Below are 19,992 nucleotides of genomic sequence, written 5' to 3' on the forward strand. Positions count from 1 at the left end.
ATTTCCCTGGAAGTTTGATGTCCTTGTAGAAATGAAGGCTAAGAAATTGGCCCATGAACAATGCTTCATCCAAGCCAGAGAACCCTGATATATGGATTCAAACTGAAGTTTTACAGCCTCAGATGGCTACAACTTTGCTTTATAGGTTAAGAAAAGAAAAAGACTCTGACCAGTCCTATTACATAGCTTCTTCTGGAAACATACCAACAAAGTCCTCAGAAGGCCATGATATTAGTCCATGACACTTCTGTACTCTGGTTTCTGCAGCCTTTGGGGAACCAGAGAAGGAAGAAGCCACTACTAATAGAACAGCCTGTGACTTAAAGATAAGAGTTGCTATCCTACTCAGATGGACCTTGGAAAGACACAACCCAAGCAACAGGTAAAAACCTGATCTTCAGATCAGAGAGACTCTGAATGACAGCTAGTATGTCATCCACAAGGATGTAGCTAGATTGTGAACCAAGTGAGAGTAGATGTGAAGCTTCAAAGTCATAGAGCATAAGAACTTGCGTTCAGCAGTTACTTTCTGGGAAAGTATTTCATCTTCAGCATTGTAGACAAAGGTATGCTGTTCCTATTGTGCAGAGCTTCAAATAAAAATGTACAACTACAGCTGACATGCTCACTATTCCTTACCCTGCACTTCTTAGAGAAGAAGAAACAAAATAAATAGAGTAGATAACAGAAGATCAACTGGCTAGCTGCCTGACATCAGTTTGTTAAGTACTTCTAGTCCAGGGCACGAGCATAAGGATAAAGGACCAACAGCTCTACCTATCCCAGCATCTTCCAGCACAGTCTTTGTTAGCAACAGCAAATCCATTAGGTTCAACCTAGTCTTCATCTCTAATTCTTCATCACATCAGCATCAGTATCTTGTGCTTTATAGATGAAACAGGACACACAGAAGTGAAGACAGCATTTTTGAGTGTTTTAACCCAGAATGAAGACCCTCAACCTCTACCTGACACCACCCACAGAAGTATCACTGAATCCCATAGTTATACAACACTACTGATATTTAGACTGCACATCTGAACACTCCCACATTTAAGAGCATTTGTAGAACCCACATCTAACTGGAAGCTCCATGTCATGCCATGACCCTTCCAACAGTTCAAAAACCAAGCCAAAAGCTCTAGAAAGAGCCGTAAGTGTGGATAACAAAAGCAGACTGAAAAACCCGGGGGTGGGGGGGGGGGAACATCACCTATTAAAAAGAGGTGGCAGAGGCAGCCACAGAAAGAAAACTTTGTTACCATACTGAAAGTTGAGTGACATTTTCCAATACTTTTCTCCTTTCCTCTGCATCTTCTTCCCACCCACCTGACTCTCATTTGTGACTGTACAAATCCCAGTGGTCTCAGTGGCACAGTGTGAAGTTAACAGATCACTTCCAGGATTACAACAGTGTTGACAAACTGCAAAGTGTGGGCTGGCAGGCACATGTGTGTACATGCTTCCCTCCTGCCATTAGGTTTATAAAGGAAATGCTTATAACTACATAGATAATACATATCAGGCTGAGGTCTGATACTTGCTTCAGACTTACTCTGGCCCAGCAAAAGAAGGGATGGCATTTAATAATTTGAAATAGAATTATGTTGTCATTTTGCCTAAAATGTCTCAATTACTGAGGATAAGCAATAAGGAACTGATATTTCTCCTGTACCTCACTATCCCATTATGTAACCTGTAACTAAATATGAATACCAATACCCCTAGTGGTATAAACAAGCAAGTTATATATATATTAAAAATAGGAACAGAAAGCAATTGTGACTCTATGCGAAACTGATTCATCCTCAACTGCAAACACCAAGCAAAGTAGAACAGCATTTTTAACAATAGTTTCTACTCTCTCCCTACATTTTTCTGAGAACACTTTAGTCAGTAACTAGACTTGACAATGGGCATCATCCTTTGTCTCATAAGAGACAGCAACAGTACTCTACTCAAGGAGTAAGACTGCAGGAGGCCTAATACCTGTGGCTTGAGGTGTTTGTAGTGAGAGAGCCCAGCAAGCCAAAAGACTTGAATTCCTGACCAGTATTGTGGTTTCTCAATTCTATTTTACAGAAACCAGCTGTGAAGATGGAAACAGCACTTTCAAAGCAGCCAGAGGAAAAAGTAAAGAAACAGAGTGATGACAAATTCTGAAAGCCTGATAACACCCCAAGAATGCTCGAAGCCTGATCTGCCATCTTTAGAGTCAGTTGTGACGCACAGCATAGATGCTGGGTATTATGCTTCATCTCATTCCTTAGTACTATGGGCCATTTGCATGGTAAAAGGATCTTTGTCTCTGAGACTTTATCTACTCCTGCTGCTTACAGTCTGTGCCCGATGTCATAATCCTCCATCTGTGGCAACAGAATTTTGTTCAGAGCAACTAACAGGGATGTCACAGGGGATTAGGATTTTTGGATTAGGGAGCAAAGCAGCAGAAGCAGAGGAAGGCTTATAAAACATGAATATTGTGTTACCACGCATATGCCCTTTAGTGCTAACCAACAGGGAAAAAGAGGACAACAAATAATTTATATAGATATATAGAAGAATTGGTTCTAAACTACCGTTGCCATCAGGGTTCAGATCTCTTTTAAATGTCATTCCTTTGCCAAAACTGACTTTGAATACCAAAGTATTCAAAAATACAGCAAAGCAGAATTCTTCAACAATGCCTGTTTGATCTGTATTTCTGGACCTCTAATTTTTACTGAAACAGCTCAGTATCTGAGGACCTGCAGGATGGGAGATCTTGTTGAGTATCCCTCCTTGGGCACAAGTCCAGTGTTACACTTTCCATCCAAGTCACCTAGCCAGGTGTATGGTTTGTTTCATGCCTTTACCACTAAGTATTTGAAGAAAATCACCTTGGAAGAGGACAGAAGCCAGATCTCTTATCCATATTCTGCTTGGAAAAATTACTTTGTTTCCCTAACTCTTTCTTGCAATTTCAGCTGTCTGGCGGGTTTCTCTTTGTTCTGAAACTAAAAAAAAATAAAGATATTAAAATTGAATTCTACTGCTGTGCATTGCTAAAACTGCCATGTTTAATCCCACAGGTGAGCACGTCTCACTGGCAAGAAAAGTCATTCCTGCTGTGTCATTTGAAAGCTCTTTGCAGAGGAAGAAACTTTAGAAATAAAAGACAGCATTGTGCTTATCATTCCTGTGAGTTACATGAGGAATTGGTTTCTTTGTAAAACAGCTGCGGGATTATAAGAACTGCCTTGTGCTTTGATCAAAGCTAGCAATAAGCATTAAGCTAAGCAAACCATTCTTGGTCTTGCACATAACACCTTCCTTCACACGTTGCAAATCCACTTCCATTAAAAGGAATCTACCATTTGTGTTAACGTTATTTTGTCAGTAAGATGAAGATCTGCAACAGGCAGGGTTCAATGGCACCATGAGCCCATTTTCACTCTTCATCTCCCTAAATGTTCCCATCTTTTTCCCTTGTACTATCAAAGAGGTTAGAAAGAGATAAGAAAGTATCACGCACAAGACATCTTTACTCTCTTTGCAGAATAAAGTGCTTCTTTTGTTCTACAGTTCCTAAACTGCAAACGCCATTGAGCACTCAAATATCTCTACCACTACTGGTATGACAGGTAATTTATACCCATGTGAAGTCTATAATTCATTTCTGTCAGCATTCCTCTTTCATAAGCAGCAATAGACTGCCTTTCTTTTAATTCAGTGTGCAGGCCCAATATAGCTCAGAGAGGCATCAGGTCTCACAAAGCCATATACACTAGACTGAATATAAACTTGTCCAGGGCTTTTGAGCACAGGTTAAGGAGGAAATTAAACTAATCCATCAAAATTCTCAAATTGTAGAATAATTTGGAGAAAATATTTCCTCTGAGTAAAAAGTGAGAAAAAATTAGTCTAAATCTCATGAAACTATCACTTCAATGGAGGGACCACATCTTATACGCTCTAACTGTCAAATATTGATGGTGGCATGTTGACCTCTACTTTGCACAGATATAAAACACTGCAGTATAGTCAGCGTTCAGTTCCTGATTCAGAAAAGTTAAATCCTGTATTTTGAGGCACAGGTGGTAGAAAATAGTAATATCACACCTTAACTTTAACTTAACAAACCAGAATGTAAAGATTTTTCAAAAGCTGCAATGCCAGCTCTTCAACAACTCTCAGTTCCAGATTCTGTTAAGAAGTCATCATGTCATTCATTGCCTAACTAAGGTGACACATCTGGCAGGTTCCATATTTAAAGTTACCCATTGTCAGAAATAACTCCAAAGCTAGCATTCTGCAGTCCCCTGAAAATGCAGTCATTTATTGCAGTGCCTCAACAGAACCTGAATTCTTCCTTCACCTGACACACATCTATCTTTCTCCCTCTTATCACCCTGCCACTCTCCATCTCTAAGCAACATAAAAGATCTTGAGTGAAGTGCTCATATACGTGCTGGTGGGGGAAGAAGAAATAAATAAATAACACCACAAAAAATATCCCACAAACAAACAAAAACCCCCACCACAAAACCAAAACAACTGTAATCATGTAACAGAAAATCAACTGCATAAAAGGGAGCATGCCTAGACCTGAGATGAAAGGAGCAAGGAGATGCAAATGAAGCAGAGAAATTAAATAGTATTGAAACATTCATACACAGAAACCAAAAGCAGAAAGGAAAACCTGAAAGGGCTGTGAACAAAACAAAAACACACAGTCAGTTGGAAAAATACACTTCCCCACTACAAATCACAGTATCACTAAGGTTGGAAGAGACCTCAAAGATCATCGAGTCCAACCTGTCACCACAGACCTCATGACTAGACCATGGCACCAAGTGCCATGTCTAATTGCCTCCTGAACACCTCCAGGGATGGTGACTCCACCACCTCCCTGGGCAGCACATTCCAATGGCGAATGACTCTCTCTGTGAAGAACTTTCTCTTCACCTCAAGCCTAAACTTCCCCTGGAGCAGCTTGAGACTGTGTCCCCTTGTTCCGGTGCTGGTTACTATAGAGAAGAGATCAACCCCTTCCTGGCCACAACCACCTTTCAGGTAGTTGTAGAGAGCAATGAGTTCACTGCTGAGCCTCCTCTTCTCCAGGCTAAACAATCCCAGCTCCCTCAGCCTCTCCTCACAGGGCTGTGCTCAAGGCCTCTCACCAGCCTTGCTGCCCTTCTCTGAACATGTTCAAGTGTTTCAATGTCCTTCTTAAACTGAGGGGCCCAGAACTGGACACAGTACTAAAGGTGTGGCCTAACCAATGCAGTGTACAGGGGCACAATGACCTCCCTGCTCTTGCTGGCCACACTTTTCCTAATGCAGGCCAGGATGCCACTGGCCTTCTTGGCCAGGATGCCATTGGCCTTCTTGGCCACCTGGGCACACTGCTGGCTCATGTTTAGACAGCTGCCTATCAGCAAATCAGAGTGGTACAAAAGTATCAGGCCTCATGGCCCACTGTGAAATAGCCAAACCTATTCAGCAAAGGTGGGTTTCCTGAAAAGCCAGTATTCCACATTATGTACTCAAGATAAACATTTCCACCTAGGCTTCAGTGTGATCAAGTGTCTCAAACTGAAGGGCAAATATTCATATAGGGTAGAGACCTCTGTAACAATATGAGTTTGAGCTGGAATAATTTTAACAGCTGTGACAAGCTTTTAGTTTCTCAGGACTCTGGGGGGGGAAAAAAAACAAACACCAAAAAATGAACAAAAAAACTCAGTTCTGGGACTACGTCTTCATGCTACACGCCCTTTAATGGACATCAAAAGCCAAGCAGGAACTCCTGGGCCTGTATTCTGGTGGACACAGAAACCACTAGAGAGAAAACAGTGGCTGCACAGAGACATACTTGCTGATGTCTAACACAAGTCCAAAATTCCTGCCACAGTCCTATTTACACCCTTATGTACCTCCAGGATCTTTTTTTCTCCTCACTTTGGTCCCAGTCCATGTATCCTTCCCATTCTTTCAAACATCATCTGTTACCACTTTCCTTTACCTAAACTTTAGAATCCCCCTAGAACACGTTACTCAACAGTGTCTAAATGTCTAACCTCTGTGAAACAGTGTACTTCAACTTTTTGCAGCTGGGAATAGGTCATAGATACCAATGAAATATGCTAGCAGTCAGAAGCTCCACACAAACAGAGTGCAACACATCACACTAACTTCTGCCCACTTCTAGGCTGCCAAATATTTCAGATTTGATGTTTCATATACATCCAATGGCTGAAGTTACCCTACTTCAAACCACAGATAATACTCTGAAGCAAAGGTAACTGCTACCTGCCTGCACCTGGAATACAGCACAGGAATATTTTAATTTGAAAATTGCATCTGTTGTGTTAAATCAGGTCACCAGTCACAAAACATGGTGAACAGAAAAGGAATCTATAAAGCACATGATTAAAGCCACAGAAAATAATTCCAGTGATACGTAACATGTTGGGAAGTCTAGTCTCTTATCTCAAGAGAGTGAAACAGAAGCACTACATATTTTCTCCCACAACAAAACTTAAACTTAATCTATGGCTTAGACATAAAATTTAAAGGTGATTAAGCTGATAACAGATGCCATCTGTGGCTTCAGGACTGTTACACAGGGACACATGGTTCAATGCCTCTAACTTCCCCTTACACCTGAGAGCATTCTCTCCTTTTCCACTAAAAAGGAGCATTTTCTTAAACTTCCACATCATTCAAGAACAAATTAATCTGTACTCTATATTACAGTCTCTTTAGGTGAGTTGGAAAGTATACTTTCACTAGCATGTCTAAAGGGATAAACTTTCAATGCCATGTACAACATCTCTCTGGTTATAGTAGTATACTAGTTTTATTCATTCTAATAAGCAAGTTTCCTCACTTATGCCCCAGGGAATCAGGGTATTTATATGTATCCATGCATGTATGTAATCGTACCATTAATCCATCCTTCATTATATTTTCCCAAAGAATTAGCATTTATATAATGGGTTTTCTTGTCAGCACTCTAGCCCATCATCATCTCTGTAATTCAAGTGGCATGTCTTCAATTACTACCAGGCCTTTACTTTTTGAGCCATCTTTGGTTTCTGTCATTTTTAGCCCTTTACATTTTAATGGCTTATACTCAAGCAGCTCCAGTATTTTAACACCATGCACAAAGTCCTCAACCTTTTAGCATCCTTGAACACCATTAACTGACCCCTTTTTGCTTGGGAGGCAATTAGTAATAAAAGATATCAGTAAGAATTTATGTGAAGATCAGCAACATGAAAGAGCCCTATCTGCTTTGTGAAGAATCAGAAGCTATCCAGTAAGAGGTTCTAAAAAAGCCCTGACATGTACATTGACCACTCTCATGTTTGATCAGTTATGGCTTGTAAAATGTCACCTAACTAATAAAGGAATTTGTAGTTCATAGACTTTTTTTTCTTTAACTGAAATTCAAGAAAGTTATTTCTGTGCTTTGTTTTCTCTTTTCCTCTCAAGTCAAAGTTAAAAGACCCTCAGCTTTTACCTCCTGATCTCAGTGCTTAAGATCAGTACTGAAGAATCCAAGCCAGCTTTTTGTTTTGTAAAGCACTGGGGACTTTTTATGTCTCTATACACAGCAGCCTGATTTGCCTAAAGAATCACTAGGCATTTCAGGAAATCAACCTGTGCTCTAATGGATATCTAGAGACTGATACTGTCAGACCCCTCAGGTCAACAAAAGCACTTTGTCCATTGTTTGCCATGTGTTTCTTCAACTCAGTTATCCCCTCCAGAGGGGTTAGGGTTTGTCATTCTATCTCAGGGGTGTGACTACATCCAGTAAAAGGCACCAAAAAGCATCTTTCAGTTCAAACCAGTAATGGGGAAGAAGAACCTTCTCTACCTTGCAGGTCAGCTTTGGTCAACCCAACTTTGTTAGCAAAAAAAACCCAAACAAGGCAGAAACAATAAACATCAGGTTAGTATAAACACAGATAAACCAGGGTCACAGTACTTTAAATAAATGAAAGGAATTGGTATAACCACCACAGCCAATATCCATAATCAATACATATAGGAACAAGAACATAGAGGGACATGACTACCATAACCCAACTAAGCAACAGATAGCAAAACCATAAAGAAAAGAGAGTAAATACATCTCATGCACACGCACAAAGTTATAAGGTAGCAGAAATAGAATAGGAAAAATACCTCATTCTTAACACCTACCTCTCAGTATTTACCAACAATTTAAGATTTTGTCTCACATGAGCAATACTTAGAATCCAGTTTAGTTAAAAAAAAAATAATTTTAAAAACCTCTGACTTTCAGCCCATTAGTCAGGCTCCAGATCTGAACTTAAGTTTTCTGTCTAATAAAAGCACAGATTACCCTGGCTTTTTTCCAAGGTGGATTTATTGTCAGGAAACCATAGGGAACAGATAACTCTGGAATATGACAATCTCTATTTATCCCAAGAACTGAATGTGGCACTGGAAATAAAGTGACAGTAAAATCTTGCCTCCTCACAAGCTGCTGCTTGCTCATGGCTTTCAACACATCCTTAGAAAACTTCCATCAACAGGCAAAGAGACAGCTCAGTCTTGAGACCCATGTAATCTTTGTCAATCTGATCAGAGCAATCAACAGAAACAGTAGCACAAGCTCACTCTTTCACCCAGGAGGGAATGATCTTGTTATCTGTGGTCAAATCATAGTCCACATGGCAAAAGAGAATCATAAATCTACCAAGTCTGACTGAAGAGCCAAGTATACTTTCTGAAAATTGCAGAGCATAATAAAAACCCCAAATTGAAACAATATTGTTGACACTCTTCCATTTAGGCACAGGATCATTTTCTTTTGTTCTTTCTTTCATTATTTTTTTTTAACAGAGTACATTTCACAAGAAAGCCAAATAGATTTTTTTTTTTTTTTCTGTATTATACCTTGATTCCAGGTTTTCTCTTTCAGCATAGCAAAAGCAGAGGACAAAGACTGGAGTACAGGCAGCAGCAGCTCTTGAATCCCTTGCCACTAAAGGTCTGAAGGTTACATATTTCTATTATGCAGCACAATGGAACAACAAAACACCAAACCACTGACCTCACTGCCCAAAATATGTGTATTTAAGAAGTGCTTACTCACCTTTACAACCTTCTGTTCCTAAAAAGTCCTAATATTAGAGCTGATATTGAAGAGAGATTGATCTCTCTCTCTCCCCCATTGTCTCCTTTTACTTTTAAAACTAAATCCACTAGAACTGGCATGTACAGATGCCATTTCCTGTGGTTCATATGAATTTTAACATTTTTAATCTTTTCTATTGTTTCACAGCCCACGAATGACTCAAGATGGCAATTACCTTCCCTTCTGAGCTGGTTAGATTTTTCTTCCCACTTCTGGAACTGCTCTTCTACATAGAGCCATAAAATCCCCTGAGTTCTTCAAACAAAATGCAAAAGAAAGGGGGGAGGTGTGGAAAGAAGAGGAGGATTCATTTCTCCATTCACCTTCTTTGAGATGGATTCTAACATTTAATTTCTGTGCAACAAGCAAGCACTTTTCCTAACTGCTATGCTCCTTATCTTTGTAGCTGAGCTGGAGCAAAGATAATATTTGCTCTATAATTACAGTAGCACTGAAAAATGGAATACAAAAGCATAAAGAACAGGAGAACCACACTCTCCTCAATGAACAATCTTTGACTCCACAGAGAAAATGAAGTATCACCAGATTTGAAGCTTCAGTACTGAGCAGACAAAGGGTGAAATCCTTTCTGACATTATCCTGCTGTGAGATTTTAAGCATGAGATTAGATTTTCTTTTTTTCCACATACTGCTTACTATGCAAACTGCATTTCTGATTTTCCAGCCTGTGTGTGTCATTCATGCTTTTCATGCACCAGTGAATTCCAGAGGTTAAATACACTATTTGACAGAAAATAGCGCAAGATTATAATTTACTCCAGGATCTGGAGGAAGATTAAATTAGGACACAGAAGTCTCAAAACATCTGGAACAATGTCAGCCAGTTCAATAATCATCACTCTCCTTTGTGAGAAGCTGTGGAACAGGTGAGAAAAGCTGAAGTGGGGAGGAGAACATGAGAATTTGCAGCTGAATTTCAGAAAGCTCTAGCGCCCAGGATAAGCTACATAAAGATGTCCAAATAAAGGAAAGCACAGGAGAACACAAGGCAAGCTAATAAAGCAGTATAAAAACATCTCAAATGTAGGAAGTGGTCATTAATATTTAGGGAAACATTAAACTCCACACAAAATTGGACACATGCTTAACTTCTTCCAAGATCAGAGAGGAAAAAGAAGTAAGTCACTCAATCTTGACTTTTTTTGATGGAATAAACTGATCTATTCATCTAGTAGATGATTTCAGGGATGAAGTGTTCAGCAAAAAGAATCTATTTTGGAAATCTGGAATCAAGAAATAGCTGATGTGAACTTTAAATTAGTTTACTTTTAAGGAGCAAAAGGTCACCTGGACACCTACTTCCATCCTCCAACTGCTGCATACATACTAGAGTGCAGGCATGTTTTTTCTCAAGCTGTGTGTGTCTGACATTGAAATAGCCTATATTACTCCAACTCAGAAGCTGTATAAAAAACTTCCAACCACAGGCCATAGGCTGTTGAACTGGAGACTGACAAAAAGTAAGTCATGATAGAGGGCTTCTTTTCCTCAATTTCTGATGCTTTTCCCTTCTCTAGAGGCCTTTGCCCGTGACCTCAAAGTGCTCTGCAAAACACAGTTGAATTTCATACTCTTATTGTAAATATATAAATATCATCTTATGAGTGCAAAAGCAAGGCTCAAGGTAAGTTTGCAGACTTGCCTGCAAGCTTCCTCTAGAAGCAGGCTCCCAACATGACATCCTTTCATAGAACTGACTCTCTTCAGAGTGTTCAGCAGCCTGACCCAATATTAACACAAGGACCATTCACCTCTTAACCACTTTCCTACCTTTTGTCATAGGCCCTTTCACCGACCTATTTTTTTGGGATGGTGGTAGAAGGAAGGTGCCTCTTGTTACATAGCAGATGGATGAAAAAAGCATTTAGCGTGAGAGCTAAAGATACTCTGAAAATTGAATATATTGGTGTAACTTCATTTTCCTGAAACTTTGTTCTCACAGTTGTGAGTAGCACATTGACCCAGAGCAGATTTTATACACCAGGCAGCAATAGGTTTTCTGGTTTTGCTAAGTAGCTTCCTGGGAAACACGAGCTGCCACTGTAGATCTGATCAGACCTCCAAGATTATGTTTTAAAAAAAATAATAATCATAAAATCAGGAAATGTAAAAGAGCAATAAAAATAAAATCAGGAAACGCAAAAGAGCAATAAAAATAAACCAGACCGCCATACACTGAAAAAACCAGTGTATGGTGTGGAGCTTTAACTCCATAGGCTCGTTTGACTTTTCACACACTCTTGGGGTCTCTTCTTCCACATAACCATCCATAACATCCTTTGCTAAAATCTATGGCTCTGCAGAACACAACAAAACACAAAGCAGGTAAGTGTGCCAGTTACCATCTGGTGACTGAGTGGCAGACTTCAAAAGCTGAAACTATAAAGCTGTTCAGCACACAAGGAAGCTGCATAATGCAAAAGGAAATTGATACTCCACTAACAAATGGGATAAAGAGGTTACTTATCTTGTGCTATCCCAAAGAAATCCCAACATAGGAAATATAGGAATAAGACTTCCCTCAACATGCAGCAAAAGAGGAGAGAAGAATAAGGAGAATTAGGCTGGACATTAGAAGAAAATTCTTCACTGAAATGGTTCTCCAAGACTGGAACAGGCTCCCCAGGGAGGTTATTGAATCCCTGTCCCTCAGGGTGTTTCAGAGAGGCTGAGATGTGGAGCTGAGGGGCATGTTTTAGCCTCAGACTTGGCAGAATTAGAGAATAGTTAAACTGGATATCTTAAAAGGTCTTTTCCCACCAAAAAGATTGTATGACAACTGATAGGCAGAGATAAAGTAATTCTTGCCTTAGGTTGTGGGGGTTCCTAGTGCTACAACACACTTCAACACCAGTCACTTTCAGTCTCAAGGATGCCTGCATTTCAGTTAATGACTTTGGAATTCTCCAGGTCCTAAAGAAAAAGCTCTCACATAAACATAATTTATACTGAAAGTGCTTTCTGCTCCTGCTCAAATATGAGCACTGCCTTACCCATCATTGGAATGTAGCTAATTGTATAATGTGATAGGTTTGTGCTTTGGTGCACAGAAAGGCTGAATTATGCTTGAACACGACAGGAACAATGTGGCCAAGGACGTTCAATGTCTTGAACAAACTGAACAAAGCAGGTGGCAGTAGAACCAAGAAAATAAAGGATATTATTTTCCTGGTAAAACTTGCCAATCTTAATCAGTAGTATGGAATAGGGTACTGAAATACACAGATAGAGATAACAAAGGCAAACAGGATGCAACAATGTCACCCATTTGTAGCGACACTGGTCTGTCTTAGGTGGGACAGTGCTGTCTGCTGACCTACATCTCACATTCTACTTTTCTTCAGACTTCCTTCCTCCACATATCCATTGATTCTGTGTCAAGATCAAAATTACAGTTTCAGAGAAAACAGCTGCCACCTTGTAATCTTCTCTGCTTCTGAAAGCAAAGCCGCAGCAAGAGACAAGCATTAGCAGAAATCTCTCTCACTCTACATTTGGAAGGCAAGATTCATACGTGGGGATGAAATGAGATTTCTTTAAGCATGCATGTTCTCATCCCGTACATGGTCCCACTGCCTTTCATGATGAAATAAGAACATGCCCTGCAAAACAACACACAGTGCAACTATTCAACCAAAAAGCCTGCAATTGTTTATTATGAATACATTTAAACATTAAGCAAGAACTGCTTGGAAATTCAGACTTTAAAAATGTTGTTAAGACTGCACTCAGGATCCATTCAGATGGGGAAAAAAAATAGAGACTTAAATAAGGAGCAAATATGCTTGTAGTTTTTCTTTCCTTAGAGAAAGAGGAGATAGGTGTGACTTCCAGTGGCAGCAGTAAGAACAGACACCAGCAGGCAGCAGTCAAGATGTAAGATGAAGCCTTGGCAACTGCTGTGACCAAATGAAAATAGCTTTCTGGCCTCATTCCCAGGGGATTTACTAATTCTAAACATGTTGGCAAAGGGAATGGTTTCCTCTTCATCAGTTCCCCCTGTATTGAGTGGAGGCCATTCAGGATGATAGCATGGGCACTGCTTTGTAAGATCAAGTTCCTCCAAAGGCAGAATTTTGGAAGAATCCCAAAGTCTACAACTTTGAATCATGTTTGAAGGGCTTTAGATCTCAAACTCACATTCCTGATTCTTCTGAGAGTGAACCAGTCTCCAAATCCAGGCAGGAGCTGTGCTGGTACCACACTGGCACACACAGCAAGCACCACATGACATGCCTGTCATGGCTTGAGGCTGGGTGCCCTTAAGAAACAGTACAGAAGTCTTCCAGGAGGACCCAAGAGGTCAACCAGAAGGTGTAATTTTTTTGTTATTTCATTCCCATAATGCCTCCCATTTATAAGGGGACAACACAAGCAGTTCCTTCCCCTTTTTTCCTCTCCTTCTCTGCTCCTGGGTGGATGTGCAGGTTTGATGCAAGGCAGTGAGGCCTAGTTTGGCCTTGTTCATGCTGCCAGTGTGCTCCTGGAGCTGTCTGGCTCACCCTGGAGCTGGCGAGCTGAATCCCTAAGTGCATCACTCCACTATGGGGGCGAGCAGAGAGACTTAGTATGGGGGACTCTCTAATTCTGTGCACTCCTGACATAGAATATTTTCTTTGCCTCCTTTGAGAAGAGTTAGAGAGCCTGTCTCACTCCTTAAACTGAGACAATGCCTTGAGAGTGGCATTGACATTATGCAAACTCAGGAACAGGATGCTAAAAGAACTACACTGTGTACAGAAGTAGGAAACATCACAGCTCTAAAAATGGGGCAGAGTCTCCTGGGAAAGTATCATGAGCCTCACACACAACAACAAGGTATGAGAGGTCCTTTCAGGGAGACGAGATAGTAGAGATACTGTGCAGGCTACTCAGCAAAAAAACTAAGGTAATTTTAAATAAATTACCAGAAATCACTAAGTTTAAAGAGGAGCTTTTAGTGCACCAAAGGTAATCAGAAAAATACCTGCAAAAAAACACCAACCCAAATGCATATTTTTTTCTCTTGAACCAACAATACAGAGAAGGAACACTTCTTCGGGTGTTTTGGCTCTGCCACAAATGGCCGAAACCACAAGTTCTGCTACACCGTGCTCATTTCCACAAGGAACGAGGTGGTTAATGGGCACCATTAACCAGAGTAGAAAGACCTAAAGACAAACAGCCTACAGATGTGAAGCGCTTACCAATGCTGTGAAGGTAGTGTTCACACTGAGTGAACTCCTGTGACATGACACACAACTCTCACAAAACAGTGTATTTTTGTGAGAACATGGGTGGAGGGCTGAGGCACAGGTGCTCCCAGAACATTGGGAGACAAGGAAAGGATCAGATTTAATTGGACTGCCAATTGGGTATTTCATGAATACTCAAAGAGAGCATGAAGAGGACACCTCCAGGCCTAAGAAACAGTCTGAACAAGTGGCAAGGATTCAGCATGATGTAATCTGACATGGCATGGAAAGATGATCAATGAGTAATTTAACTTTATAAAGTCCTGTCTTGAAGAATCTGTTTGGAACATATATCTTCTTGGCAAAAATGAGTACCAGACAACCAAACTATCTTCCTCTAGTGACTGGTAGCCAGCATAGCAGACTGGTATTCCATGAAGCTAGACATAATGGTCATTTTCATTTAACCCAGACAGCCAAGCCAAAATGTGGATCCCAAGTATCCCAAGTGCTTTGGGAATTGATGCCATATGCATGCTACCAAGTCAAAGCTGCTGATATCAATGTTATCCTAATTAAAGAGAGCTTAGCAGAAAGAGTTACTTTTAAAAGTTTCAAGAAATTCATACTATTTACATGCTTCAAAACATCACATGTGTTTCAAAACCAGTTGGAACAGAAAACTACAGAACAGAAAAGTTTTCCAATCAGTAGAGAATGGCCCCAGTGCTTTCAGTGGAGGCCCACTTCTTTAAAAAGGAACTCCTGTTTTAGTCCAATCTTCACCCTTTGGTTCCCTCTAACTTCTATTGCCCATGCCTCTATTTGGGTTTCAAAATACTTAATTCTGTGGAGCCCCAAAAATATGATGCGCAATTGAATTGAAGGTTCAGAACTTCTTTCAAACTATTTTTTGAAGAGTACTATAGTGTTAATAACCACTCTGAGAAAAGTACTAGAAAACAGTAGTCCACATCAGTACCATCCTTTCCACTACTGGAGGTATGACCTCACAAGTTGTATGCAGGAAAACAGCTCCTAGCCTCTTGCACAAGCTAGCTATCCTTAAGCTGCAGTTGGAAGACATAAGTACAGTGAAGGATGCCACAATGGAAATAAACTAAGGAAATTAGCATCAAAGTGGACAAGTAGATGACCAAGGGGCAGCAATGAATTAAGAGTGCCTGAGAGGGAAACTCCTCTGATACCAATTTTACCTTCACATCCACGCTCAATCTGCCCACTGCGGTGCAGAGCATCATTGATTAGATCAGGCAGACGGCCATTCAAGTCCACAGATGCTAGACAGCCTTGAAATCCATCTCGTGAGGCCACTAGCTTTGGGAGACTGCTATACATGCCTTGAGCAAGGCCAGCAATGTAGAGATCACCTAGAGGAGAAAGGAGTGAACATACAAGAAGTTACATAACTTCTAAAGTGGCTTTTCTTCTCCTCCCTCCTCCCTCTCCCACCCCAAACATTAATATAGCAAGCTGAACAGCTGCTCAGAAAGAGTTAAAAGTGGAGTAAATATTACAAGAAGTAATTTCTGCCTCTTTTACTATAAACAGGAAAAAAAAAACCCAAAACCAAACCAAAACAACCAACCAAGCCAAAACACAACTGATGAAAGAACCACAAAAGAAAAACAAATAAAACCACCCCAAAGATTCCAGTAGAAATTGCACCCTAACTAGGGAAAACAGTAGGATGACCATCAGGTTCTGAAAGAAACAAATATATGACAAACTATTCTGCTACAGGAAGCTGTCAAACAGAGAAAGAATAAAACTAATTTGAAAGCAAAAAAACCATCAAATTCCAGATTTACTGTTCTGTAATGTATGGTTTCTACAAGCTTCTTATGGTTTCTACTGGTTATCCCCACAAAGAATAAAGGGGGAAACTGTCAGTCTTGTGTAACTTACCTTTAAGATCCAGATTTTTGGCACCATTTATAACCTGAGTTACCACCTTAGTGTCCACCTTTAGGCTGTGTGTGTTACTGTTATCTCTGGTAATGACGACGTTGTGCCATTGATTGTCATTCAGAGGACGATCACTGTTGCCTTTGATAACATTAGGTCCGTTTCCAAGGTCAAAAACATAGTGTATATACCTGCAAACATAGGAAGAACTAGTTACAAGTTTGGAAGAACTGCAGTGCTATTGAATTTTAACCAGAATTGATAAATTCTGGTTAAAAGTAATAAAGAGAAGTATCTCTGTGTTTTAAAAGTTTACTAAGGGAAATATATCATCCACTGATTTGACAACAACATAGTTGTTTCCTTTCCACCAAGAGAGCATAAGGATTAGTATTTGGAGATGACGACCTTTGGAATAATGGGGTTCTAACCATAAAGCATTCCTCTTTTTCACCAAGTTCTCACAGAGAGACACAAACTCTGTCTATGCACATAGTTATTTTTAAGGTTGGTAATATCAACACATGTACAGGAGAGCAATACTAAATATGCTTATTTGGGGCATATATTCCCCAGATTCATTCTGAGTTTTGAATAACTCCCTTAAGAAGTTAATTGGGAAACCCACTCCAAATATTGTACTAAAATTCACATGAGATCCTAGGCTTGTTCAAACAGTTGGAAAACAATTAGCAAAGCTTTTCATTAAAAAAAAAAAAAAAAAGATTGAATTCATGGGAGTGTTATTCTGAATTATTTATATAGTTCAAACACAAAAATCCACCTGAGGATAGAAGAGAAATATTCTACTTTAAAAGGAGGGGGGAAAAAGCTAAACCAACAAAACTACAACAACAAAATTCAAGTCTCAAGAGACCCAGTTTCCCACAAACAGAAATATGTGTAAAGTTAAAAATGAAGCAGATTGAACCCAGGACATATAGTTGTACTGAAATAACTAGGAGTGGTAAACACATATACTGTGACTATGAGCATAAAAGATCAACATTTGTTCACCAAAATGGTTTTTGTTTTTTTAATAAGCTGCAAAGTTAACAGGACAAAACATTAGACTAACTAGATAAAAAGGACTCTTGGCCAATGGCATGAGATTTAGCTTATCTAAGTACCGGGTTCTACACATTGGCCACAACATCCCCATGCAGTGCTACAGGCTGTGGTCAGAGTGGCTGGAGAGCGGCCAGGGAGAAAGGGACCTAGGGATACTGGTTGATAGTAGGCTGAACCTGAGCCAGCAGTGTGCCCAGGCAGCCAACAAGGCCAATGGCATCCTGGCCTGTGTCAGAAAAAGTGTGGCCAGTAGGAGCAGGGAAGTCATTCCACCCCTGTACTCCGCACTGGTTAGGCCGCACCTCAAGTACTGTGTCCAGTTCTGGGCTCCTCAGTTTAGGAAAGATGTTGACTTGTTGGAACGAGTCCAGAGAAGGGCAACAATAAAAGGGGGGGTGGGGGCAGGGGCAGGTGTTGGAGCACAAGCCCTGTGAGGAGATGCTGAGGGAGCTGGTGTTGTTCAGCCTGGAGAAGAGGAGGCTCAGAGCAGACCTTATTGCTGACTACAACTACCTGAAGGGAGGTTGTAGCCAGGTGGGGGTTGGCCTCTTCTCCCAGGCAACCAGCACCAGAACAAGAGGATACAGTCTCAAGCTGTGCCAGGGGAGGTTTAGCCTGGATGTTAGGAAGAAGTTCTTCATAGAAAAAGTGATTGGCCATTGGAATGGGCTGCCCAGGGAGGTGGTAGAGTCACCATCACTGGAGGTGTTTAGGAAGAGACTGGATGGGGTGCTTGGTGCCACGGTTTAGTTGATTAGATAGTGTGGGGTGATAGGTTGGACTCGATCTCGAAGGTCTCTTCCCCTCTGGTTAATTCTATTTTATTCTATTCTAAAACTTTAAAGATTCTCAATCCAAAAGTGTCTTTCCTTCAGACACAAGGGGGCAATCTTAAACTTCAGTGTTTATGTCTAATTGTTTTGTCATACACCTCAGTAAACACAAAAGATGAGATTAATTTCTCTTTACACAAGCATTTTAAACTTATAGATAAGTTGATCTATAAATAAACTGGTAGCATAGCAGAAAGTTACTTACCCCTTGACTAGTTCAACTGCAATAAAGTCATTGCCATCACCAGTGTTAAAGAGAATGAAACCATCAGCTGAGGTGGTCTTGAACTGGAAGAACAGGTGCATGGATGTATAAGCCTGCAGAGTGGCCAAGGTCAGGTAGCTGCTCTTGGTCTTGAATGTTACAGGGTCAGCTATAATGTTGCGGAGACCAAAGCGTGCCTTCAACTCACAATAGTCAATGTCACCATTCTTGCACAGATCAATGTAGAGCATCCCATTGAACATGAGGCTCTGGAGGTGGCCAATAAAGCTGGAGGGGATGACAGAGATGTATCGTTTCTCTGTCATGATCCCTGTCTCAATGTTGTGGAACTCCAAGCGGGTGTGATCACCAACCATCGTGCCTGAAGAACAGAAACAAGGAAGAACACATAGAAAGCGTAGGTATCAGTAACAGGTTACATGGACATCTTCACCCTTCAGTTTCCAGGCTAAAATCACTAGTAACAATCCTATCTAATCGCTGTTCAACTACTTGTGTGAGAAAGAATGTATAGACAGTGGAGAAGCATGAGTCCAGCAGTTGCCAAAACCTGGCAGAAGAGAGACAACAGAACTAGAGCCATGGGCAGCAACCTTTGTATTTTCCTCTGCAAAGAAAACTAGGTCTCTCCCTTAAAGTCTACAGTGATCTATTTGATCCTGCAGTCCATCTGCCAAACAACTCTGACACCTCAAGCAACTCTTGCAAGTGCACTTCCTGAAAAAAACATAATAAGCATAGATTAGTACAAAGAAGTGAGAATAGTCAGAAACCTGACAATATTTATTCTGTTGTTCTCTCCTGGTGCCTGAAGTTATTCCTCTTATAATCACAGCAGGAGGGAAACACACAAGAATGCAACAAAAGCCCTCTGTATATTTAAATAATCAACCTGTCACTTGCAATGTTTGTCACATTGACAAATTTTAACCTCTCAGTTAAAATATTCAAGCTATTCAGTACACCAAGTACATCAGACTAGTCTTGAAGCATATTTAAATGTTTCTGTAAGTGTAGTACGCATCAGTACAGACACAGATTCCACACAGACAGATGCAATACAACAATATGCTAAATGACACTTTTGAGTACAAGGAAAAGTTGGGCATCGTCAAAGTGAAAACCTTACAAATAACCCCATTTTAATCCTCTATTGATCTTCATTTAGACAGTTTTAATTATTTGGTCACACAAGCTAGTAGCCTTGAGGCACTGAGGATACAACAATAATATTAAGTAACATTAAATTTGTCAGCAATCAAGATTTTGCATCATTCAATGCACAACCATTATTGAAGAGAGATATATGTCAACATTTTTCCCCCTCATTAAGTTTTCTGTAGTGCTGCATTGAGTTTACATTTAGTTCCTGCTTTGGCTACTGGCTTCATAGATTTAGTTCCTGCTTTGGCTACTGGCTTCATAGATTATTTAGTTCCTGCTTTGGCTACTGGCTTCATAGATTATTTAGTTCCTGCTTTGGCTACTGGCTTCATAGATTATTTAGTTCTTGCTTTGGCTACTGGCTTCATAGATTATTTAGTTCCTGCTTTGGCTACTAGTTTTATAGAGAGACCA

General features: G+C 40.3%; 1 protein-coding gene across 33 annotated transcripts in view; it reads right to left on the reverse strand.

Moving 5' to 3' along the window:
- The window catches only part of NRXN3 (neurexin 3), a 1,013,077-nt gene that overhangs the window by 538,250 nt on the left and 454,835 nt on the right, over positions 1-19,992 (reverse strand). For all 33 annotated transcript variants that reach the window (XM_054161979.1, XM_054161978.1, XM_054161962.1 and 30 more), the window contains 3 exons: positions 18,394-18,775; positions 16,285-16,475; positions 15,573-15,746 (listed from right to left, as the gene is read on the reverse strand). In XM_054161979.1, the coding sequence (XP_054017954.1) occupies positions 15,573-15,746; positions 16,285-16,475; positions 18,394-18,775 (747 nt within the window). The remainder of the gene's footprint in view (positions 1-15,572; positions 15,747-16,284; positions 16,476-18,393; positions 18,776-19,992) is intronic.

Source organism: Dryobates pubescens, chromosome 5 (assembly GCF_014839835.1).
Source record: "Dryobates pubescens isolate bDryPub1 chromosome 5, bDryPub1.pri, whole genome shotgun sequence".
NCBI lineage: Eukaryota > Metazoa > Chordata > Aves > Piciformes > Picidae > Dryobates > Dryobates pubescens.